The sequence below is a fragment of the Brachycentrus maculatus genome, unplaced genomic scaffold (genome assembly GCF_059751285.1).
Source record: "Brachycentrus maculatus isolate JH-2025_06_01 unplaced genomic scaffold, ASM5975128v1 h1tg000077l, whole genome shotgun sequence".
Taxonomy (NCBI): domain Eukaryota; kingdom Metazoa; phylum Arthropoda; class Insecta; order Trichoptera; family Brachycentridae; genus Brachycentrus; species Brachycentrus maculatus.
This window is the reverse complement of record NW_028280831.1, coordinates 1272057-1300005: the sequence shown is the minus strand read 5'-3', so window position 1 is coordinate 1300005 and position 27949 is coordinate 1272057. Positions and strand designations below refer to the sequence as shown.

The 27949-nt window shown below is 33.5% G+C and overlaps 1 protein-coding gene across 8 annotated transcripts in view; it reads left to right on the top strand.

Moving 5' to 3' along the window:
- LOC148311093 (tyrosine-protein phosphatase non-receptor type 13-like) overlaps positions 1 to 27949 on the top strand; it is a 325348-nt gene that overhangs the window by 258294 nt on the left and 39105 nt on the right. For all 8 annotated transcript variants that reach the window (XR_015837312.1, XM_088257293.1, XM_088257291.1 and 5 more), the window contains exons 4-5: positions 22186 to 22432; positions 25464 to 25639. Coding sequence is in view for 7 of the 8 variants with exons in the window: in XM_088257293.1 (XP_088113419.1) it covers positions 22186 to 22432; positions 25464 to 25639 (423 nt within the window). In the remaining variant the exon portion in view is untranslated. The remainder of the gene's footprint in view (positions 1 to 22185; positions 22433 to 25463; positions 25640 to 27949) is intronic.

The following is a 27949-nucleotide window of genomic DNA, read 5'->3' as shown; positions in this document are numbered from 1 at the left end:
AAATTTGTTTTTACGTTCTTTTCTTACTCATTCATTCCACAAGTTCAAACAATCTCAACACATCTTTTTTTTATTTTATCGATAGTGCTTATCTCAGCCTCGCATACTTATTCCACCATTCGTAATCTATCATTTTTTTTGAGAAAATCCGTCTGAAAAATCGCTTTTCGACTGCATTCAGTCTACGAGAACTTTCATAATTCTTTTGCCAACTCCACACCACACTTCCATATATAAGGGTTGGTACACATCATATTTATTTATTGTTTAATTTTATTTTAGCGATAACTATTGAAAACTGTTTTTTATAAGTCGTATACTCGCTGCATACATTATATATTTATTTTTCTAATTAAAATTTAACTTTGTTTTAAAATCGTTATAAATATATTATAACTTATAATCAAGACTGACAAATCAGTATAGATAAAGAAGCGGTTAGCTTCGAAACCGGTAGACATTATAATTAATTTGTAATAAAATATTTATAGTGATTTAAAAACAAAGTTACTTTTTAATTATAAAGTGGAAAATCACACAGTTAGTGCTTCAAATCTAAGTTATATTTATTTTTCGTTTATTTTCTATTATTTCGAAGAAAAAAATAATGAAATCGTAAAAATTCTATCCCGGTTATTGGATACCCTTACATCGCGTCGATATCGAATTCGGAGTGATTTCGAAATAAATCCGAAACAATTGCCGGTTGATTAAATCGTAAATAGTGTGGAAATGCCGTGGGACGGGGGACGTCTGGCAATCCGGCCAGAATCCGGCGCACCCAACCCCGGCCAGATCAAATGGCGGGATAACACAACTCCAACTTCACAGGCCTCATTATATCAAGGATTTGAATAATGTGAAAAGTGTCCCGAACACGTGTGCCTTTCAGAGACATATTTTGACAGTGGAGTCGGCGTAGGGTAGCGGGGTGGCCGTAGACCCCTCTCGGTAATAATATTAATATCGAAACACTTAAAAGTTGAATGCCGAACTTTTGTTTTATTGTGTCACGAATATTGGGGTCGTGTTTATTTTTTTATAATGAAAAAAAAATCGTTTTGTTTTTCATTCATTTTTAAACTAGAAACCCTTCTCGGTAGTAATATTTATATCGAAACACCTAAACGTTCAATGCCGAATATTTGTTTTATAGCATTATATACGTAAAGATTGGTGTCTTGGATTTATTATTTATTTTATTATTGAACTTTGCCAAGATATTTATTTTTTTTAATGAAAAAAAATCGTTTTGTTTTTCATTCATTTTTAAACTAGAAACCCTTCTCGGTAGTAATATTTATATCGAAACACCTAAAAGTTCAATGCCGAATATTTGTTTTATAGCATTATATACGTAAAGATTGGTGTCTTGGATTTATTATTTATTTTATTATTGAACTTTGCCAAGATATTTATTTTTTTTAATGAAAAAAAATCGTTTTGTTTTTCATTGATTTTTAAACTGTAGACCCTTCTCGGTAGTAATATTTATATCGAAACACCTAAAAGTTCAATGCCGATCGCTTGTTTTATTGCGTTATATACTTAAATATTGGTGTCTTGGATTTATTATTTATTTCAATGTTGAACTTTGTCAAGACATTTTTTTTTAATGAAAAAAAAATCGTTTTGTTTTTCATTCATTTTTAAACTGTTGACCCTTCTCGGTAGTAATATTTATATCGAAACACCTAAAAGTTCAATGCCGAACGTTTGTTTTATAGCGTTATATACTTAAATATTGGTGTCTTGGATTTATTATTTAATTCAATGTTGAACTTTTGTAAAACTTTGCATTATTATTTTTATTTCGTACGATAAAAAAGGTTTTGTTTTTCGTGGATTTAATTTAATTATTAATTGTAGACCCCTGCAGTTATAATATTAATATCGAAATAACTAAAAGTTGAATGCCGAACTTTTGCTTTATTGTTATAAATATTGGGACCGTGGATTTATAATTTATTTCTATATTCAACTTTGGTAAAACATTGCTCACACAAAAAAAAATGTTTTTCATTTATTTCATTCATTTATAAATTCTTGCCAAAAATATCTTCACTAATGGTAAATTCACGATATAAATTTACGAAAAAATCTTCTTATTAAAGTCCAAATAGATTATGGTATTCGACGGTCTTTAAAAAAACATTCCTCTTTATTATTTTTTCATTATGAAACGTATTCTCTCGGGAATGTATTTTTTATTATTAAATATTCGCTATTTTCCAGGAATGCCTTAATTCGTTTGCAGAGTAAACTTACCTACGCTCTTAATTAAATTTGTTTTATTGTTTCTTTTACATATTTGTGTTGTTGAGCGGGGCTGTCCAACTTTAGGTAGCACGAGAGCCGCTGTAATAGCTACCTACTAGAAAATTTGGAACTCAAGAAAGAGATAAAAGTTAAAGTACTTTAACGATAACGCCTACGTTATATGAATGAAAAGTTAAGTTATTACAGTAATAAATTAATAAAAGTATTGCTTAAAGAGGTTTGAATCCACAGCTCCACAAGAAATTTAATGTATAAATTGGTTTTCACTTCAATTTGGACGTTTAGCAAGTTGAAGTGAAAAACCAATATAAAACAAATAGACGTTTTATTGTGTTTTATTTTTTAAAATCTTAAATTTTTAGAAATATGTACAAAGCAGTTCTTATAATTTAAAGTACATAAGTAGGTAAGTATTGAAAATCTGTCTAAAAATAAATTCATGTTTGTATATTGTACATTTTTATAAAATACAGTATCTTAAATTTTTAGAAATATGTTCAAAGTTGTGCTCATAATTTCAAATACCTACATAAATAAAGTACATAAGTAAGTATTGAAAATCTGTCTAAAAAATAAATTCATGTTAGTATATTGTACATTTTTATAAAATACAGTATAACGTTTAATTTGTTTTATAAATCGTCCAATGTTATTTCTTAAACGTCCAATTCGATTTGTAAGGCGTCCTTTTTGGTTTGTATAACGTCCAATTCGAATTAAAAAAAACAGTATAAGACGGAATCGGTCACTTTACGGTACTTATAATTTGACGGGTGGCCACTTAACGTGCGAGGTGATGAACCCCTTTTTGTGAATTTTTCTTTTTTTTGTATTAGGAACAATCATTTCAGTTATCACTCAACTGAAATCGCGTGAAAAATAGTGAAAAATATATTAAGGCAGTCGGTCTCAAGACGGCATTGGGTAGGCATCTGACTACGAATCTGTGAAATGGTGCTACAGCAGGGGGTTGGTTTCGAGAATATATTTTTTTTGTCATGTGTGTTTTAATGTATAATATGTATAAAATTTTCACTAATTTATTCATTGTCCGTTTTATAATATCTTGAGGCAATCATTCGCGTGATAAACATTGCATTTGAAAATATTCTTATAATAAAAAAGGGTTAATGTATTGTGTTACTTAACCTTTCCCTTCCGGTGTTAAATTAAAACGCGCGTCCCGGTGTTGGGTAGTCACTACACATTAAAAAATTAGCGATTTTAAATTGGAAAAATACGGACATTCATAGGTAATCCTCTTAATCAATTATAAATGATGTCAACAATTATAGTAATTTAGATTTATTTACTGAAAATATTATAAAACAACCTGACAACTCTCACAAAACAATCATAGGTCCGCTTTGTCGGGAGCTCAAGAGCAACTGACCGCTAACTAGAGAACATTGAGCTTTGAGCTCCTCACGCTTACACAGTGCATGTATGCATGAGTGAGATGCGAATATAGTTTCGCGGTTCCCGCACACTTTTCACGCGCTGTTTGTATATATAATACCTCCGATGTACCCGATAAATTCTGATCATTATTAATTTTATTTTTCGAATCAATGCGTAAATATGTTATGGAGGAATGCCTAAAATCTATAGCCTTGTATTTATTATATTTATAGAGATATTATGCTTATTAGAAGCAATGTGTAGTAGGTACACAACGCCAGGAAGGGAAGGTGAATTACTGTACAAATTTATATGTGTGCGTGTATGCGTGCATGTATGAAAGTTGTAAGTTCATGACGTCACCAGTAATTGCGTGGTTGAGCAAGGTACACGCGGCTTTGATTAATCAGCAGTATCCATTTATTTGCCAACAGATTGGTTAAACTACATAGTGTAGTTCAAACCGCGTTCTGAATTAACCTACTCATCAATTACATAATGTAGGTAAACCAATAGTTTTGCACGTCGGTCTTTATAGTTATCTTAATATATTCCTGTTAACTAACTACCTACCGAGTAAATAAGTTTATCCTTTTGTGTGTATTGTCTATAAAACAACAATTTAAGGGAAAACACTGAAAATCTTATGTGGCACCAGCTCTCAAGAAGCATGCTGGCCGCCATGAGCAATGTTTAATTTTACGTTTGTTACTGTTATTTACAACAGATGGCGCTGCCATTACGTGTAAAAAGGTATTGTAACAAAATGCATATGTTTTTATCATAGGTAAAAACACAAGACTTACAAAAATTTTAAAAAGAGTTTATTATGGTATTTTTCACTCTTTACTCCTGCTATTATTAAAAAAATAATAGAAACGTGATGTAAAAAACTGCACCCTTAAGATTCGGAAATTAAGAATTTGTGTTATCTTCTAATTTGAAAAAAAAAACATTTATATTTTACATAGCATTTAAGAGAAAAACTGTGGAAAACTTATTAAAATCAAATATCGTAATAACTTGAATATAGTCAGTTCAGGAGGATGAAAGTAAACTGAATGCAGCAGTTGAAATGCGATCTCTCAGATGAACTTGCGGCAAAAAATGTATGATAGATGTTCGAATGGTGAAATAAAAAACACAATGCAAGGGTGAGATAAGAACTGCACCAATAAAATTAAGAAACGAGTGTTGGGATGGTTTGGACATGTAGAACAAATAAGTTAGGAAAGAACAGTACATATATGTTTTTTTATTTACATAAATTGTTTACATTTATTTAAAAGAACAATTACTTACATATTTTTAAAAATAAAAAAAATTGCAGAGACCCACCAAGCCACCTTGTGTGTCGTGTCGGTGGAGTTCTTTTTACATACATTTTTTATTGTTTTTATCCACATTAACTTAATATACAGTAAAAAAGAGAGAGAAAAAGTCAAAATATAAACTATTTTACGATTTTCATTGAATTAATTCTTGATCATTTACCCATTCCTTTATTTTGCCTTTGTTCCATATTTTATTTTGACCTCTAACCTCCGTCCGATGTTTTTTATGAGGTGAAATTTATGAAAATTTATTTATTTGTATTGGGAAAGGAAATTAAGATACAACCTTTTGATTTTGGACCATACTGTGGTATTGGACATATTGTTCGTGTCGGTAAAGTGGAACGAATTTGTTAGTCGAGCGATCACCGATTCAGGGGGGAATATATCTAAATTAGTCGATTCGGTATCGCCCTGTATGCCAATCTGCCTGCAGTTCTGTGACCAACCTATTAGCACAACAGCAACCGCGAATTACTCACGAATATCGCGGTCCTTAATAAGCCAAAAATACTATTCGATATTTTATAATTTTCCAACCTCGCTCTCACAGTGTATGGGACACTGAATTGGAAATATTCATCATTATTATTTTTAATTATTAATTCAAAGATGAAAAAACACAAATAGGACAAAATTAACAGGTTAATTAATTTATTTCTAATGTAAAATTTCAAAACACCAGCCTAAAACATACGGGATTCTAAAAAAATTAAGTTTTCTTCATTTCATTCATTCAACCCTTATCTGCACCCCAAAGATGCATAAGGCACTGCATCATATAATCGCAGTGTTATCTTGATCGTTAACACATGAAGGAAAGGTGATCAGCCCTCCGCTTCCGGTACCAGTCCAAGGTAATATTGAATAAATTTAAGAGTGAAAAAATCACTTATATTTATTTGACTCCCCCTGGAAATCGAACCCGGGACCTCGCGTGCTGACCATAACACTACGGAGGTGGTCAAATTTCTTCATTTAATCGATCTTTATTCATAAAGTTATTATGTTTGATTGACGAAAAGTTTCAGTTTTTTTCTTTCGTCTTCCTCCATATGCCACTTTCACGGAGGGGTTAGTAAAGAGAATAGAACGCCACAACAGTCTGTCTTTGCATTTTAACATTCTTCGTTTCTTCCAACTTCATTCATGAATCTCCTCATACGAACCCGCCAATTATTTCGACGCCCGACCTGACTATTAATAAAATTTATCCGAATCAATTAGTAAACTTTATTGGCCAAAATTGATTCCAGTGCACCATTCGCTCTGTTCCCAGCATCGAATCTTCTTTCTGGGTTTTATTAATTTTTCATCACTAGTATCCCTAGAAGATGATTTGATTATCATTTAATGGATTATCTATAATTGTTTTTGCGAAATTTTTATTTTTACCCGAAGTCACAATGAAAAACCGACAAAAAGGTCTTTATATCTTTATTGTGACGATATAAAAACGTTCGGATACCTTCTTTAAAAACCTACATTTCCGCTGTTATCTGTTCCGTATCACAGCGAGTAATAACGTCACAAGTAAAGGGTGTTCTCGACCCCAAAGGTTAAGTGAGATACTTTCCCCTGTGTGAGTGATATAAGGATATAGTAAACATCTCCTGGGAAAGAATGTATCCCGGATAAAGCGAACGTGTCTGCGATAACTTCGTCATATATTGTATCGCGTATCCGTGTCAGATTTTAATATAAAACTCTATCGTTTCCGCAATAACAGATGTAATTGAAAACATGTTCTTAAAGTGTTTCGAATTACTGTAGATCAAATTGCATCAGTAGTTTAAGATATCGCTCACTCCTATCAACAACGTCATATATCAAAAAACTTGATTTTTCAGGAGATCGTTTTTAATGTTTAAAAATATAATGTAATGTATTAAAAATAAATATCGAGCCACTTTTTGAAATTTTACTGTGCAATAGATCTTTTTAGGTAAAACCTAAAGGTTTTTTCTCCATTTGAAAAATATTAAGTTTAAGTATTTAAAAAAAATTAAACTATGCCTTTTCTTCAAAATGCAAAAACAACATTTTCTGCCCTGTAGCGGGTAAATATTAAGTTAAAAATATGCTGCTTTTGCTGGGATATAGTACATTTTCTGGGCGTTCCGAAAACATGCACAACTAAAAATTGACGATTTTTGATCTATGACGTTGTTGAAAAGAGGGAGCGATGCACATATGTTTTTTTTTTAAATATATTGTTACTTTTTTATTACAAATGTCAAAAAATAATTTAAGATATATTCCTTTTTAACAGAAAAAAATACACAAGATTCAATTGAAGTGATTCGATGCATATCACATCATTCAATGCGTTTAAAAATGATGCAGAGATATCTGTCACAATAGAATATGCAAATAGTGGTATTTACTAAGTAAAACATTTTTTTAAACTTTTAATGCCTAATGGATGTTGTTAAGTTCAATAAATATAACATCAACATCAAGGGACATTCATTATTTGACAATAATGAATGTCTCTTTGGTAAAAAAATGATGAAAGCATACTGAATGCAGTCATAATGCGATCTCTCAGAAGAAACTGCGACAAAACGATGTATGATAGATGTTCCAATAGTGAAATAAGGAAGAAATGCAAAGCTGAGACAAGCATTATAGATAAAATTAAGAAAGGCGTGTTGAGATGGTTTGGACATGTAGAACGAATGAGTGTAGAAAGAACGGTAAAACAAATTTATGAGGCGAATTTAATTGGAAAAAGGAGCAGAGGAAGACCGAGAAAAACTTGGCACGATCAGGTATGCCAAATACTTGAAAGCGGTCAGGTTAAGAGTCGAAACAATCGGTGGGTATGTATGAGGAGATGCATGAACGTGGAAGATGCGAAGAATGTTTACAAAGACAGAGTGGTGTGGCGTTCTATTCTCTCTGCCTACCCCTGCGGTGAAGCGGCGTGATGGTTAGTTAGTTACGAATATCTCCTAATTTTTACTGGTACTCGCTAGTAATCATTATAAATTTACTAGCACACTCTGAGTTCATTTTAATAATGCGTCCAATGAGGTAGAGCGCTATTCATTTTTTCGCTTTAAATTTAAATTTGGGCTATTTATTAATCCGAAATGAGATTAATTTGTTCGCCTAGCATTACCGCCGCTTCGGGAGGAAACATTTTGCGGTTTATCAAACACGTTTTCCAAATTTATGCGCCCCGAATGAATCATTTTAAAATGTAACAGTATTACCGGAGCATTAATAACCGATACCGCTTATACATATGTATTCGTTTTGTCTACAACCTTTATATATATAAATGCAAAAATATGTTGCTTAAATTTACAAAAATATCATTCGCCATCTGGCATCTTAAATTGTAATATATGCTGTTTTTTTCGTTGCTATTTTATCACTTATAAGCACTTTATCACGATGTATAAGCACTATCTGCCCTCTAAAATTTCAAATGGCCGTAAAAGGTTCAAACTTTAGCCGGTATTATGACATTTTGTGTGTCCAAATACTTGTTCACGAATCTGGATTATCTCCGCTTAAGAGTTTTTTTTTTTATATATTTTTGAAATCTCAACATAGTTGAAGATTATTATGGAAGCCTGGGTATTTACATGGCTTACGACCGTCATACGTGTTGAGTGATAACTTTACACACGTGTACCATTGTATCCACAATTGACAACCACACTATTTTATTTTTTGGAACTTCTAGATATATTGATGAAAGTCGTGACATAGTACATGTGACACACAACAGCCATCTATATTGGAATATGGCTGTTGTGAACTCACATGTACTGTGTCACGAGTTTGATCAATATATTTAGGAGTCCCAAAAATTCGAGTCACAGACTTACATAAATTTTTCTTTCGTATAAAAATATCGTCTTAGTTGAGACACCTTTTATCTTTTATATGTATATATATATATATATATATATATATATATATATATATATATATATATATATATATATATATATATATATATATATATATATATATACGACTTTTTAAGCTATACTGCGACACGTGTTTCGACACACTCAACATCGTTATTACACCGTATGCCAATCTTAGCCTTTTGTTTAGAGTATGCCCTTTCAATGTTGAAGAATGAGAAAGGTGTAGACTGTTTTTACTATTTATTTATTTAATATTTCTCACAGTCTAATATATATTATAGTTAATATTATAATTATTATTATTTTAAATCAAAACACGATACAAGGTATTACTGACTCTTGAATCGTGTTTCAATTTACATCAGTAATAATAGATTATGGAACTCGGCAAAGTAAAATACAATTCAATGAATACTTAATATCACCCTCTTTTAAATTAAAAGTAACCCGAAAAATCTCATGAATACCAAAAATCCCAGCGAACACGCAAAGATTTGAATTCCAAAAATAAAATTGCTCGGGTATTTTTCACCCCATCGTCTTAATATATTTTTTTAGTATATTGTACGGTATATTAAGGTTTTTCTTTTTGAGGGATATTCTATTATTATACTTGTAATACAATATTGTAGGGTCATCAAATATTTAAGTGGCCCTTTTTGCGGTATTTATAATTACGAAAATAATACAAAATTCCTTGTTTTATATTTCGTTCAATATTTCACATTTTCAATTTCGTTGGCTTTAGAATCACGTCCCGTTGCGCCGCTTAGTCGGGGTAAGGTACCTTAACCCTTTCCAACACAGAGTTTATTGTATTTACCAAGTAAAACTTAGATAAAATAATGGATAGGTATAACTACAAAGTGACCACCGAATCTATTTATTTAAAAAAATCTTGGTCCATTTTCCATGTTCCTACTGAAACACCTTCTACCCTCCTTCATCTTTCAATGTATCAAGGGAATAATTTTAAAATTTAGATTATGCTTCGCATACGATGTTTGATAATGATTCACCGAAATACATGTCACAGATTTTTAGATATAGGTATTTACCAAGTAAAATATTAAGTATTAATAATAATCGTCCTTTGTCTGCAAGCAGTAACAGAGCAAAAAAAAAAGGATACGGAAGATACATATCGCTCACTCCTTTCAAGAACGTCATAAATCAAAAATCGTCAATTTTCAGTTGTGCATGTTTTCGGAATGCCCAGAAAATGTACTTTATCCCAGCAAAAGCGGCATATTTTTAACTTAATATTTACCCGCTACAGGGTAGCAAGTTTTGTTTTTGCATTTTGAAGAAAAGGTATTGTTTAGTTATTTTTTTAAATATACTAAATATTTTTTAAAGGGGAGAAAAAACCTTCAGGTTTTACCTAAAAAGATCTGTTGTACAGCAAAAAGTTCAATAAGTGGCTTCATATTTATTTTTAAAACATTGTATTATATTTTTAAACTTTAAAAACGTTCTCCTGAAAAATCTTTTTTTTTTATTTATGACGTTCTTGAAAGGAGTGAGCGATATATCGAGCAGTGGAGGACAGAATGCTAAAGAAAAAGAATAATTGTTAATTTTTTTTGGATTTGCCTGAACTGTGATTCTGGTCGCAAGGTGTTATCCACCCCCTGGCAGGCCGTACAACCCTGATTTTTATTTAGGGCACATTAAAATCGTAAACCTATAGCCCAAAGGGCTGCTCTGCTCCGAAGAATCGTTAAATCTTCGCTCGATTAACCGCGCTATGCGAGTTTTATTACACGATCGATTTACTTATCGACAAAGTCACGTTTTCGTTCTATGGCGCAAAAGAAAAACATTGCAGCTTTTCCCAAGTTTTGTAAATTTTCATTAATTAATTTTCTTTTAATTATGATTACGTCAAATATCTGATTTCCAATAGATACGTATAAATTGATCATTATAAAGTTAGCGTGTTATACCAGACGGTATAAGCACGCTAAATATTACACATGAATGATGAAATAAGGAAAGAATGCAGGGCTAAGATAATCATTATCGATAAAATTAAGAAAGGTTTATTATCAGATTAAAACCAATATTTTTAGCTTTTCCACTTTTTTATTTGACCAGCGACCGGGTTTCGTCGTTACCGACATCATCAGACTGGTCTGATCCTGATACTAGTCTGATGATGTCGGTAACGACGAAACCCGGTCGCTGGTCAAATAAAAAAGTGGAAAAGCTAAAAATATTGGTTTTAATCTAATAATAAATTAAATATGCAATTCCATCACGAAGTGTCAGTGGATAATATAAATCTATTAAGAAAGGTGTTTCGTGATGGTTTGGACATGTGGAACGTACAGTATCTACTCAATGAATTAGGGCCACGCAGAATTTCGCGCAATTTCTCAATTCAAACAGGAATAACTCAGAGAAAACCTTGAATAAAACAACATTGAATTTTATTTACACATGAACACTTTATTACGCTTAAATTATGCATATATTTTCATATAAATATAGTTAGTATTTAGTATTTCCACCTTTGGCAGAAATAACTGCCTCAATTCTTTTTGGCATACTTAAAATGCACTGTTTTATCATGTTTTTTATTTCTTCGTCTTCTGACCAAATTTTTTGAATATTTTTTTTTAGACAGTCTACTGTCGGATTTGGAAATGAGTATACCTTATTTTTTAACATGCTCCATACGTTTTCTATAGGATTAAGGCCCGGAGAATTTCCAGGACAGGGGAGCAAAGGCAGATTTTTGTTAGACAAAAATTTTATTATTGATTTAGCCCGGTGGCAAGGTGCCCCATCCTGCATGAAGGTGTATGGACCTTCTGTTGGGTCGAGTGTATGGTAGAAGGGCAATAAAATTCGTTCGAGGACCTGCTTATAGGAATTTTGGTTCATTGTTCCTTCCACGAAAAACAACGGCGCAGGTAAATTGTTAATAATACATGGCCATATCATTGTTGCAGTGGGGTGTTTGATAACTTTTACCACACAGGCCTCATTGTAACGTTCCATTGGTGTTCTCCTGACGAATCGACGGCTCTCTGTCACGGCTTCTAACCGGCACTCATCACTAAAGATGACCTGAAAAATAATGAAAATTTAAGTTTAATTCAAATATATAAGTTTATTTACTAAAATGATATGTTGAAAATTCAATTTAAATAAATACCTTTTTCCAATCATCTACCGAGTAATTTCGATGTAGCCTGGCCCATTTTAATCGATCCGCTTTCATTCGTGGTGTCAATTTTGGTACTTTTACAGGGCGCCTGCATTTCAGATTTACTTCGTAAAGACGTCGCCTCAGTGTTGATACCGATATATTTATACCCTCTTCTTCCAATTTTATTTTTAATGTTTTTGCTGATGCACTACGGTTTTCTAAGGCACTTTGAACGATTTTTCAATCAGTCCTCGGTGTTGTTTTTCTAATCCTACGACAGTTCTTTCGCCGATTGCTGGTGGCGGGTGACTGATTTTTTATTGATTTTGAAATTCTGTCCACTGTTTGACGAGAAACGTTTTCTTTTTTTGAAATTTCTCTATTAGATAGTATTCCTAATTTCTGTAGCACTATAACACTAGACTTTTTTTCCTCAGAAATGTCTTTACTTTTTCCCATTTTGTCCTTTTCAAAAAAAACACTTGTGTTTACAAAAAAAAATTATACTTTATGAACTAAAATTAAAAATTAAGTTTTTTTCACAAGACACGATAACTATATAACCTCTCTGAACAAAACAACAACCAGAACTCAAGAAACTTCACTAATAAATGAGATAGGACTATTTTTAGAACTTTCAACTATCTGTCTACCTGTACTAATTAGGGACCTTTCTCAGAAAAAGGGTTTGAAAATTTGTAAAGGCTTAAATAATCCAGGTATATTTTACATATTATTGAAGGTAATATACACGATATTAGATGTCAATAGAAAACTTAAAGTATTTATGTAAAATAAATATAATAATCCAAAAGATTTCAGAGTATTCAAAAAAATAATGGGTGGCCCTAATTCATTGAGTAGATACTGTATGAGTGAGTAAAGAACTGTTAAACAAATTTATGAGGCGAATGTAGTTGGAAAAAGAAGCAGAGGAAGACCGAGGAAAACTTGGCACAATCAGATATGTCAAATACTTGAATGCGGCCGGGTCGGGAGTCGTAATAATCGTCAGGTATGTATGAGGAGATGCATGAATGCATGAATGATGTAGAAGAGGCGAAGAATGTTTGGAAAGACAGTGGTGTGGCGTTCGATTCTCTCTGCCTACCCCTGCAGAGAAGCGGCGTGATGGTTAGTTAGTTAATTAGTTAATATTACACATATGTATAATAGTTGTATAGATATCCCATCAGAAACATATTGCATGTTGAAGAGTGAGCATACACACAGCTCACGATCCGTCATGGAATGGTTGAAGTGATCATTTTATACAGTGAGTTACATTCACCATTCTAATTATTGAATAGAATATACAAAAAATAACAACTTTGTAATTTTTTCTACATAAACCATCCACCAGTCTGATGATGTCGGTTAGGTCGAAACCCGGTTGCTTGTCAAATAAAATTCATGTAGAAAAAATTACATAGTTATTATTTTATTCGACAAAATACAGTTCTACCAAGAAATGTTAGTACAAAACTTAAATCTAATTAAATGGAATTCTTCTTCTTCTTCTTTACGAGCCCTCTGACCTCTAACTGCTGGATACAGGCCTCTTCCCCTTCTTTCCATTTACTCCAGTTGGTTGCTGCTTGCAGCCATTTTCTACCCCTAAATTAAATAGAATACCCATGATTAATAAAACATTATTCTATATGATTAAAAACGAACCACATGCGAGCTTGACGTCGAGGCGCCATTTTTTTAAATAGCTGTAATGTAATAGAACTATTATTTTATTTTCTTCATAACAATTATTCAAAGGGTTAAATGCAATATTTGTACTCAAATTTTAAAACACCTTCATACAATGTCACAATTTTCAATTAAGTCTTGTTAACTTTTATGTTCGTAGATAAATATTGTGTTTAAAGTTTTGTATTAATAGTTACTATTTGTGTTTATGGTTATTTTTATTTGAAGCTCACTCGGATCGTACCAATCGCCATAATATCTTTAGAGCTTAAAAAATATATATTTTCCTTCATATGTCCAAACGGTACAAATAAAGGGCAATTCGATAATGAATACAGGGTAAGTTGATGATGAATAAGGGTGAGTTGATCACCCTACTCTGCAAACACAGTATATTGACTTGGGTATTAGTTTTGTAAATATAATCGTGTTTGAAGCCAGTTAAAAATAACCATGTCGCGTTACGTAACGAATTTCCTCACTATAAAGCGATTCTTCATCGTCACCCAATCAAACTTTTCTCTCAACATTTTGAATGTGACAAAATTTTTTTTTACTGTAGAGTTGTTTATATCAATATATTTATTGATATCTAAACATAGTTTTGTCCGCCTCCGTGGTGTAATGGTCAGCGTGTTTAGCTACCGTGCTGGAGGTCCCGGGTTCGATTCCCAGGGGGGGAGGTGAAAAGAAATAATAGTGATTTAACACTATTATATTTATTTAATATTACCCTGGACTGGTTCCTGAAGCGCAAGAGTGATCACCTTGCCTTCATGTAAGTAATGATCAAGATAAGACTGCGTCAGTTTGATGCAGTGCCCTATGCACCATTAGGTGCGGATATGGGTTATGAAAAAATAACATATTTGATGAAGTACATTGTGATGGGAAAATATATGACTGGGTATTTACAGTGCTTACGACCTGTCATTGACTGGTTTAGATGATCACTTTACAAACCTTCATTCTACTTGTGTTTGATTGTCACATTAATCAAATTTCGGAATGTTGTATACATGCTTCAATTGAAAAGATCAACTGCATTTTTTTAGCAATATTTGTTTGCGACATCTATGGTTAAAATAAAGTTTTTTTTTTACTATCGGAAACCTTCATATTGTATATGTATGATTCTTTCCCGAATTATATACTACGAGACGACTGAAAATATCATTTTCAAATTTATTTTGCCTTTTAAGAGATTTGTTTTATTTTTAAGAGTGTCTCAATTTTTGTTTACAAATGCTAGATTCGCTTCACGTATGGTTTTCAAGTTTTTTTTTGATATCTTAACATAGACGAAGAAGTGGCGTAGTTGGGTAGACGCTCGACTGCGAAACTGACGTCGCGGGCTCGATTCCCGCCAATTGCAAAATGAATTCAAGAAATATTTATTTTCAATTGGTCTGGGTATTTGAGATGTATTTTTCACATTTAACTTCCCTATCCTTACTGTCTTATCTGCAGAAGAGCCTCTTTTGGCTTTGCGGGTTATTCCTTTTTTTTAATCTTTTGATTCAAAGAAAATGATAAACGTTAGCCTTGCCCACGGAAAAAAAATATCAAAGAAAACAAAAATAAGAGTAAAAATGGTTTAAAAGTTTGTAAAACTTGAATTTAACTTGACTTCTGGTTAAATTAGATTTTTATCCCCTTTTATGTGAGCGCACTTAATCATCCCTTTACGGCTGCCATTAGGGCGCAGGGCGGCACATGGACGCCGGCAAGATGCAGCCCCTAATTGCCAGGAGCACTCCTCGTCCACCCTGCGGTCCACACTTCCGTTCCATTTCCTGCCCGCTCTCTGGCTCGCTAATGTAAAAGTTGAAAGCGCCCCCCCACTTCCTCCGGAAGCGCCCGATCTCCACACACGCCTGCGAAACTGCAAACTTCCTTTCCACCTGGTTATGAACCGATTTTTTATGCATTCACCCTGGGATTCATACTTATAACACACTTCAATTTATTTTCACATAAACCATGAAACACGAATATTTTTACCATGTATAAAATTGTTTTATTTGATTCAAATATTATTTTTGCTCATGTTTCAAAAACCTATGAATGTTGTACAAACATTTTGTAGCAGTCTTAGGTACTGTTAACTGTAAAAAAATGCTAGAACCTTAATTTCAAGTAATTATTTAAATTTATTCTAGCTATATCTTTTTAACGAACTTTACATGTCAAGTAATCAAGTATCAATCTAAAATTACAAAACACAAGGGCGAGAAGAACAAAGCGACACCAATATAAAAACAGAGCGAGAGCGGCGTATACACGTTTTGAATATTATTTAATCTGAGCACACAAAAATTTGTCCGCCACCCCTTATATACGATTTGAAAGGAGTTACACGTGGTGGGGACAATATTATAAACAAAATAAAAGTCGATAAACTGCGTCTCTTTGTTCTCGCGTACATTTATGAATACTATTTTAATACATAAATTATTCTGAAAAATACACAGATTTTGGCCGAAATAGTAGTTATTATCTTACACGTTTGTACGTTACACTGTTTTAAATTTCTGTTTATTGCTCTTAAAATACGTAAGCATATATAATAATAAAAATTACAAAGTTGTGGCGTGCGAAAATTATCAAACCTTTTGTAAAAACTGAATTATACAAAAATATACGAAATCTGATGTTTCATATTATATATTATATTGTGATCGATTGCTTTCACTCAAATTTGAAAGTCGGAATTGCTTTTTTATCATCATCTCTCAAACTAAACAAACTCAAACTTTGTCTGAAATTTCAAATTCATCAAATGGGCGACAAAGCTTTCATCACTCTCCTTGTCTCTAGAACCGCGCTCCAATGAGACTCCATATTTTGCATGAAAACATTCCTCTGATAATAATGTTTTGGGTGTTTCCGTTCCCAAGCCGGAGGGACCGGAAAGCGGAAGCTCCTGCCCCCTGTGGACGAAACCGGAATTAAGATAATAGATATTAATTTTCTCGTATTTTCACCCGCTGCTAAGCTCACCCACTCATCAAAATGCTTTCACTAACTGTTGCTTTACAAATTCATTTGATTTTTTGGTTTATGTATTTGAGCCGATGGTCATGGTCACTGGTTTCCTCAAAGGTCGAGATGACTGTGATGGTTTCCATAGAAAAGGCATCAAAGGTCGAAGAGACAAGCTTCAAGGAAACTAACGTAAATCCTGAAAGGATAACAGATTTTTAAGGTATACACAGTAGCGTAGGAAGAGTTTATGTCCAGTTGTGATATTCAATACTCTAGACTCAATGCCCTCCTTCGACTTATATATTTTAAGCATTTACCCTCATTTCGACACGTGGTCTAGAATCTTAAAGATTGAATTAGGTATTGAAATTAAGATAAGAATTATGGTCTCTGATTCTTTATAAAGGTTAATCTTAAAAAGGTATCAAATTTAAATCGACTTTATTTTACAGCTATATAAGGTATCAAACTTTTTGACCAATAACACTTGTCTGTTTTTGTTTGTTTGGAAGATGTCGCTTCTTAGCAAAAACCCCGCTTACGTATGAACATTGCTCTATACATGAAGTGAAAATAAATAAATAAATAACAGAAAATATTATTTCGAGTTTTTTCATAGTTGTTTATGAATTTAAAAAGGCGACAATCGTGAAGTTTAAATTGCTTACCAAAATAAAGTGTAGTTAATTGTTTCCGACTTAACCGTAACCGTTTCCGTCCTTTGAATCGTTTCCGCTAATCCATCTCGGATGTAATTTCGGGAACGCAATTTAATAAACCGTAATGACGTTTACACCAAATCTCAAAGCGAGAACGCTATATGAGGTACCTACTGTGTACGTTATAATTTAGCAACATTTTTCATTACTCGGTGGGAGTCCCGGTGAAAGTTTCTGTACTGAGAATATCTTACGAGTAAAGTTTCCGTCTCTCGAAACTTTCTGAGGACATTATCCCGGAGTTCAAATACTAATCCGAAGGAATTCCTGCGGATGAAATTTCTCATCCTTTATACAACAATTATATTATTATCAGTTGGTAGTCTTATCAAAACCCGGAATGTTACCTTAGGGTTGTTAGGATGTTAACCATTCATTTTGTGATTGGAAATTTAATCAACAATTTTGATAGTAAGAAATACCAAGGATCACATTGATGTAGTGTGATAAACACACGTCGTTTGTATTATGTATATCGATGTGGAAAACCTCAATTTGGGTAATCAACATTTTGTAAAATATACTCCGAGAGGAATAACATACTAGTGGTTGTATTTAAGAATTTATTATCTCATCAAAATATGTACTTTATATATATATATATATATATATATATATATATATATATGTATATATATATATATATATATATATATATATATATATATATATATATATATATATATATATATATATATATACATATATATATATATATATATATATATATATATATATATATATATATATATATATATATATATATATATATATATATATATATATGTGTGTGTGTGTATATATATATATATATATATGTATATATATTTATATATTTATATATATACATATATATATACATATATATATATATATATAATATCAAACTTCAATTTTTATAATTATATCGATATTCGACCGCTATTTACTGAATAAAAGTGAAGGATATTAACCTGTTTACAAAAAAATGTTAAGAGCTTATATTAGAAAACAATAAGAAATGATACAAAGTAGTGTGTTTATTCAGTCTCGGAAAACGAATCTAGGGGTTGGGCACTTGACTTTCAGCGCGGCCACTAAAAAGGCCTTTCTTTTACGGCAAATGCAGTGAACTCCACTAGAAAATGGAGAATTTCACGTCCTACGTCGAACGCTGACATTTACCGAAATTGCCCAGCTCAGTCGAGAAGATTACGGGCTCAGGCTCTTGTACTATGTGGTTTATTCCTTTTTGCAAATCGATAACGTATATTCTGCCTCTGAAAATAGCTATTTCAGCCCTGAATTTTACGGTCGTTGTGCAATTTTGAACACGGTTTTTAGTTAATTTTCTTGTTTACGCATTTCCATAACAATTATATATACAGCAGATATATACAGCAGAGGAATACCGAGAAAAACATGGCACGATCAGGTATGCCAAATACTTGAAAGTGGTCAGCTTAGGAGTCGTAACAATCGGCGGGTATGTATGAGGAGATGCATGAACGTGGAAGAGGCGAAGAATGTTTGCAAGGACAGAGTGGTGTGGCGCTCTATTCTCTCTGCCTACCCCTGCGGGGAAGCGGCGTGATGGTGAGTTAGTTAGTTAGTTTTTATATATACAGGTTATTTCGGAATCTCGGGCTGCTTTGAAATAAAATCGGAAGCCAATAAAAAATAGCTTTTCATAAATGGATAATGGAAGTTGGTTAATCTGAAATAGATCGCCTCATTCAGGCATGTCTTATTTGAATGCATATCCTGAACAATTTTCTTTCATATATTTCAAAAATAAATGCTGTAAAATTTGTCCTCGTTACAGGAAAACTCAGTGAGAGTTACAGTATTGTAATTTATAATTATGTATGGTCAAAATTTTCGCATGTCAATATAGAAATAATAATATTTATATACATATAAATATTCGTATGGTCAAAATTTTAAAACTTTTCAAGTTATCAAGCGATTGTTTTGATATTTATACATAGTGTTGCGTTTGAATATGCGCATAGTTTTATTTTTCTATATAAATAAAAATATAATTGATGATAGGTATTTTTAATGAAATGGCAGTGCCATCTGTTGAACACAACGACGACGACGACGACGACGACGACGACGACGACGACGACGACGACGACGACGACGACGACGACGACGACGACGACGACGACGACGACGACGACGACGACGACGACGACGACGACGACGACGACGACGACGATGACGACGACGACGACGACGACGACGACAACAACAACAACAGACGCAATACTAAACATTGCTCCTTGCAATCAGCGTGCTTTTTTACAGCTGTTGATGTATTGCATACCGATAAATATTATGAAATTTTACATATTATATGTACCTACATATACAGTTTGTTAAGAATTAAGTTCCAAAAAAATATTTCCTTTATTACAAAGCATGCAACGTCACAAGGCAATTGATTTATACTTCTAAAATCGAAGTGGTGTGATTACATATTTCTACTCCCAGGTTTTTTTAAGATAGTCTTCTTAATCGTGTTATGACTTGTCTTTAATTCATCCGCAGAATTTTCGCGAAATAGCTTCTAAACATATTATAATATACCTGAGTGGATAATATCGTTGTACCTCAGTGGATAATATTATTGTTTACTATCGACGTAGGAAAAATGAATCAACAAAATATTCCTATGCATTAATTTATTTATATTCGCTGTAAAAACAAGATTTTAAAATGTCTCTCTTTTTACCATATTTTTAAATTCCACTTTTTTTTGGGCTCCGCAGTTTGGATTATTTTTCAATATCATTTCACCAATTTTCATTTCGTAACTTTGAAAGCAATTACGGAGTTAATTTTTTATTTCGAAATTGCGTAAAATATCTTTAAAACAAAACGGAAATATCTTCTGGGAAAAAGTTTTATGTTTGAGTTTGTGGAACTTTATATTTGAACTTGCTCCGGAATTATAACAAAAAAATCCTATCAAAATGTTTTGCAGAAATTTCTGTCAAGGAGTAATTTTGTTCCCAAGTTATTCAAACACGCGGCCGTCTTTTGAATTTGCCCGAGGGTGTTTTTAGTAAATATCGTACCACTTTTCAGCTCACATTTTGCTTTAGTGTAATAAAAAATTACACTGGACGTATTTTGTGCTTATATAATATCTTTTTCTAGTTTTATGTTTTGTATTTTTTGACATGAATAAAATTTAACGGTAATCAGTTTTTATCAATCAAAATCTCGCTACTAATCATGGAAAAGATTTTTGGGATTGCAAATACCGCTATAAATACCGGTTATTTTTACTTTTATCTAGCAACACTAACCGGTAAAGCATGCTTTACTTTTATCTATTTTTTTGTCATTAATTGGTTCAATATTTTTTGTGGTAAGTTTTTTTTTACTGAGAATTGGACGTTTTACAAACCAAATTGGACGCCTTTCAAGTCAAATCGGATATTTAACAAATCATATTATATGTTGTATTGTATTTTGTAAAGTTGGAATTTAAAAAAAAAATCGTATTAGTAGTACATATGCCGTCAGTGTGAATACCTGCCCACATATTTTATTCATAAGAATAGCAAGTGCGTTAATAGTCAAGTTGACAAGGCTGCGCGGCGCGCTGTCATAGTCATGTCATATGGGCGCGCGATTTGTATTTTCAGACTTTTCAATATTGCTTTGAATCATGAGTACTACATTAAATATACATTTTAAAATGTTACTATAAATACATAAAACGTCCGATTTATTTTGTAAAACGTCCAACTTAAGGTGTAAAACCTGTATCTATCCATATTAACGTCACAAGAACACAACTCTAAAATTAAGAAATGGCGGAGTTTACCAAGTAATTTTTATTATGAAAATACAACTTTGTTTTAAACTCACCATAAATATTTTATTATAACTTAATTATAATTTTTACCGGTTTCGAAGCTAACCGCTTTTTAAGACTGATTAATACTACACATTATTACTATTTTTGTCCGCCTCCGTAGTGTGATGTTCAGCACGCTCGGCTACCGTTCTGAATGTCCCGGGATCGATTCCCAGGGGGGGTCTTATTTGACAATATAATTGATTTTTTCAGTGTTATATTTTTTCATTATTACCCTGGACTGATACCTGAAGTGGAGTGCTGATCACCTTTCTTTCTTGTGTAAACGATCAAGATAACACTGCGTTTATATGAAGCAGTGCCCTATGCACCATTGGGGTATGGATAAGGGTTTTATTATTATTTTATTAATCAGTCTTGAAGAAGAAGCGGTCTGCTTCGAAACCGGTAGACATTATAATTAAATTATAGTAATATATTTAGAGTGATTTTAAAACATAGTTACATTTTAATTATCAATGTTTTATTTTACTACTACTACTACTACTACTACTACCATCACGCCGTTTCCCGCAGGGGTAGGCAGAGAGGATGGAACGCCACACTCTTCTGTCCTGACATACACTCCTCGCCTCCTTCACATCCATACATCTAGTCATACATGCCCTCCGATTACGCAGACTTTTGTCACCGCCAGATTTTAGGTTCTGATTGATCTGATCATGCCAAGTCTTTTTCGGTCGTCCTCGTTCTGTTTTTCTTTCTTTTTCTTGTTTTATTTTAATATTTAATATATAAATTAAAATAGAGTTGTGCAATCTATAAAAAAAAAATAGATTTTTAGAAGTGGTGGTTACCAACTGGTTGATTTTTTTGTTTTCCCTTGCAGCAAGCTGCGCTTCGGCCTCGCTCCGGGCGCCGGGCGAGGCTCGCGGCCGCGATGGCGTAGAGCCGGCTGAGCCGCCCGGCATGGGCGCCAGCGTGGGGCGGCACGGCCGCGGCAGCGGCGGCGGCGAGGGCGGCGGGCGGCGGCGCGCGCAGTCCAGCGGCGACCTGTGCGGCGCGCCCGACGTCGGCTCGCTCCGGGACTCGTGCTCCGTGGCCGGCTCCGTGTCGGACGCGGCCACGTGGAACAGGTACATATGCCAATGCATACTAACTTACATATTTTATATAGTACGGCCTTACTCGCAAACACAGAATTCATATTACTATTTATTATTAGATTCACTATTCATCATTCTTCAGTAATTCCTTCTCTGTCCAAGCGGCCAGACTATAGAATGAATTACCTCTCCTTGTAAAAAATGCACCTTCTCTAATAACTTTTGAAATACGTCTGAGACATTATTTTTAACGTAAGAATCCTAACTGTCCATCAAACCCTTAGTTTTTCCCTCCACCTCCTTCCCTAAACTCCCTTTTTCCTCTCCCCTCCTTATTATCATATTTTGTAATTTACGTGTCAATTAGTATTTTTTTATGTTCTAACTACGTACTAACTACCCTCTGATTGCAACAGCTATAAATGGTATCAAATGTTTTGATCAATATCACTAGTATATTTTCGGTTGGTTGGATGATATTGCTTTTTAGCAATAAGCCCGCCAATGTACTTATTCCTTTTCTCTACATAAAGCTTAAATAAATAAATAATAGCGGCCAACCGCCCTAGAGGTTACACTTTTCTTTACGCGCGATTTTTTAAAATAATGTATTGGATTTGTTTTTTGTTTTTTAATTTCTTAAAATGAAAAAATATTTCATAATGTGAAACTCCTTACCTTTCAATAACTAACCTTACTTGTATATTTTATACATTTGATACAACAATACACTATTATAATAACACAATCTATCTTTATTACCATTTTCAGAAAAAAAACTTACTGAAATTTGTTTTTTTCGACACAATTTGACAATGCTCTCGCATCCCAAACGGCTTACCCAAAAAATAATTAAATATTTTATTTATTGTTTCGGCATTTACTTTGTGGTAAGTTACTAGTTTCAGTTTACATTTAGACCTGAAGATGGCAGCTTAGCTTCCGAAACTAGCTTGTCCTAAATAAACTCAAGTAGTAAAAAAAACAAGTGTTTTATTTAGTTATTAAATATTTGATAATTTCATTCATTGATCCGGTAGTCACCGTATGGTGTTTGAAAAATACCACGGTGTTTGAAAATGATGCGGAATGCATCGAAACACTAGTCACAATCAATTTGAAGAAATAGTGGTATTTACTAAAACTATAATAATAATAATAATAAAACCCTTATCCGCACCCAATGGTGCATAGGGCACTGCATCATATAAACGCAGTGTTATCTTGATCGTTTACACATGAAGGAAAGGTGATCAGCCCTCCGCTTCAGGTACCAGTCCAGGTTCATATTGAATAAATATTACAGTGAAAAAATCACTTATATTTATTTCACCCCCCCTGGAAATCGAACCCGGGACCTCCAGAATGGTAGCCGAGTGTGCTGACCATTACACTACGGAGGCGGACAAGTAAAACTAAAACTAAGTTAAACTAAAATTAAAAATAAATATTTAATAGTTAGAAGTCTCACAAATAAGCCAAACATTTTCATCATTCATCTTATTGAGTTTCAAATCTTTTATGGCCTTCTCAATTATTTTCTGGAAAATCCTTTATAAGCCAATATATTTTTTACTTCTCCCTCTTGTTAAATATCTGGCCAGTCACATTGCGGCTGTGATTGATTGAAGCGTCAATGATTCATCGTGTTTTATCGAATCTTCGGTACGCGGATAGATAACACGCACTACTTTGGCCCGGTATCAACATAATAATTGTATTCACTCGATCACGCTTTTATCCATTTCTTATCCGTCCATTAATTTAAATCTTAACATACATAATGCAATACTTTATGTTGTAGAAGAAAGAATAATGCTTTATATACAGTAAACTCCTTTATTCCTTTTCTCTTCTTACTCTTTGTGATTTTTAATGGCATCCAAAAAAAATACGCTTTATTTTTCTATCTTTTGTTGATTTATGTAAGGATAACTTTAGTTTACTCCTATTAAAGCCAGTTCGCAAAATTCCATGATCGCTTGATTAGTTTCATTAATTGATTCGGCACTCACTTTGTGGTAATATGTATTCATTTTTAATTTTAGTTTTACTCGGTAAATACCACTATTACGTCAAATCTATTGTGACTTGTATTTCAATGCATTCCGCATCATTTTCAAACACCTTATTTCAAATTTTGTGTTTGAAATGATACGGAATGCATCGAAACACGTGTCACAATAGATTTTAAGAAATAGGATTATAATATAAACTATTTCTAGATTTCGATATTATCCTACTTCGTGTATTTCAAACACCATCACGCTGTTTTTTTTATGGGTGGGCAGGGAGGATGGAATGCCACTCTCGTTTGTACTAACACACACTTTCGTACATCCACACATCGGCTGTCCAAACTTAAAACACAGTAAGGGACATTTTTTTCAAGTAGATTCTACTTAGTCCAAAAATGCAAAAAAACGTACTACAAAAAAAATATCCCTTACTATGTATTAAGTTTAGACAGCCGACATGTTGTCCACACTTGTTGTCTGCACACAATAAGTCTTTACTTTTGAAAACCATATATTTATTCCGACGAAAAACTAATTTTTTTTTCAATACAAAAACGGTGTTTTACGAAAAATATTCAACAACGTTTAATGGTACCAGAGTTTAAAAAAAAATAAGATGCGGGCTACCAACTATCCCCCCTTAAGGGTGCTTCTTTTATTGTTGTCTACAGTCACAATAAACAGAAACTCCAAATACTTATTCTTCTTCTAACCCTTATCCGCACCCAATGGTGCATTGGGCACTGCATCATATAAACACAGTGTTATCTTGATCACATTAGAAGGAAAGGTGATCAGCCCTCCGCTTCAGGTACCAGTCCAGGGTAATATTAAATCAATATTAAAGTGAAAAATACACTTTCATTTATTTGACCCTCTTGAGAATTGAACCCGGGACCTCCAGTACGGTAGCCCAGCGTACTGACCATTACACTATGGAGGCGGACAGTAAATGTACACCAAATCATTATTTTTTCGACCATTTCTGTACATTTTGCATTGCGATCGTGTTGTTTTACTTTACCTCATTATCCTTTTTGCAGTAGATCTCTTCCTAGTCACCTGGACGGTCGGCGGAGGCTCGCCTGCGGAGGCTGCGGTCGCTGCGCGGACTGCGCCCCTTCGGGGAACAGCTACAACCACCACACGCGCTCCTTCGGGCGCCCCGCCCACCACCGCCACCACCGCAAGTTCAGCCACCAGTACGGCTGCAAGCTAGGTGAGTTGTGCTACCACTCCCACAACCTAGCATGAAGTAGGCTAAAAACTGCTAATTTCTACTTCTAATTTTTAGCTTGGAAAGTTTTCATCGATAAGCGATCGGAAAATGTGTTGAGAGATTAAGCAGCAAACTTGAGTTAAAGTTAACCGTCCAATTTGGTATTTCTTTGTTTATTTACATAATTAATAGTTCTTCTTCTCCTTGGAAAGTTTTCATCGATAAGCGATCGGGAAATATGTAGGGATTAAGCAGCAAACTTAAGTTAAAGTTAACCGTCCAATTTGGCATTTATTTGTTTATTTACATAATTAATAGTTCTTCTTCTGCTTGGTGTAGGCCTTGTGGCCTGTTTTTAAGAGGGATAAGCTTCCTGCGATGTCGATTCCCAGCTGTCAATCCATCTCTTTGGTGGTCTGCTTGGGGGTCGTCTACCTTTTGTTTGCTTGGTCGTGCTGTGCAATGTGGGGAAGTCTGGATGGTTCCGTTCACATGTGCATACCATTGTCTCCTTCGTTGCCTTCCCCACCTAACAACATCTTCGATTATAACTTTTTTTGGTTGGCCGTGTTGTGCAATGTGGGGAAGTCTGGACGGTTCCGTTCTCTTCACATGTGCATACCATTGTCTCCTTCGTTGCCTTCCCCACCTAACAACATCTTCGATTATACCTTTTTTTGGTTGGCCGTGTTGGGAAGTCTGGACGGTTCCGTTCTCTTCACATGTGCATACCATTGTCTCCTTCGTTGCCTTCCCCACCTAACAACATCTTCGATTATACCTTTTTTTGTTGGCCGTGTTGTGCAATGTTGGGAAGTCTGGATGGTTCCGTTCTCTTCACATGTGCATACCATTGTCTCCTTCCTTGCCTTACCCACCTAACAACATCTTCGATCTCGCATATCTCTCATCCTGGTGTTCTTTATTCCATTTCGTAGACTCTTGCCAGATATGCTCCTTAGAGTCTTCATTTCTGACACTCTTAGCATGTTTTTTGTTACTGCGGTGTCTGTTCTGCATTCGATCCCATATGTAATATGTACCTCGTTGAGTCCAGTTTCACTATAGTCCATTTGATAATGTAAATTAGTCTGAATCGTCATATTGCGGATCAAAGCTACAATGTGATTATTTAAGCTTTATTTCTAAAGCTGCAGTAGGGATAACGCAGTGGTTCAATGCCAGAATGGTGCTCCCTCATTCAGCATGCTACTTCATATCATCGTTCTTCTTCTTCTTCTTTTTTAATGGCTTTTTACCCATCTTGGGTGTTATAGCCAGTGTCATATCATCGTTCTGTCATTATCTATCAACCAGAAGCATGTATTCTATATAGGCATAAAATCAGTGCCTACGCTGGACTACTCGCGTTCACTATAAAAACATGACCAGTGCCTACTTTGCCTTATCCTTACCCAACCTTACTGCCTCCTTGATAAAAAAAAAACTTTGTGCACGCCACTGCTATCAACCATCCCTTTCACACACATGCCTTACAGATACCTTCCAGATCCAATATTCAAATTTTCATTTCGTTTGTATTTAAGAATTCTCGCTTAACTATTATATACATTTTTCTCTGTTGTTGTAAAGATTATTAAAATGTTTTAGTTTATTAGGCTTAATAAACTTAAACTAATCTACTGGAATTTGAACAATCTTGAATCTTGTAACAGTCGTTACATTGATAACAATCCTTTAGTTTGCGAACTTTACAATGCTCGACAGGATTATAATATTCGCCATACAAAAGAGAGAAGACTTTCCAAAAACGAACTTTTCATCGCTCTTGTATAAGATTATAAACATATAAAACAGAAACAAATTATTGATGCATGATTTATTACTGTGTAAAGCTTGTATGTATGTGTTTTATATTAATTTAAGTTATCATTTTATTAATACAGTGGAAATCGTCTAAAACGAATAATTTTTACTCTAAGAATCAAGCAATGCGAAAATATATTCTAGTGGCGACGAAATGTCAGGTATACGAGTATGTTTTCATACACCTAATTTATTTTATGAAAAATCGAATAATGTATACCTGAATATGTAAATACAAAACATTGAATTAAACTATTTGAAATACAAATATTTACATATATATATAAATGTGTAAATAATCTCAGTGCATACATTTTTTCTCTTTTTTTGTGTTATTAATTAATAATAGTTTTGTGTGTAATTTAAATAACATGTTTACTAACACTCTCCTTATCATTCATCGTTCACTTAGTGTAATACAAATTTGATTTTTTAAAACGGTTTATAAGTTTTTTAAAGTGGTTTTATACAAAGTGAACGATG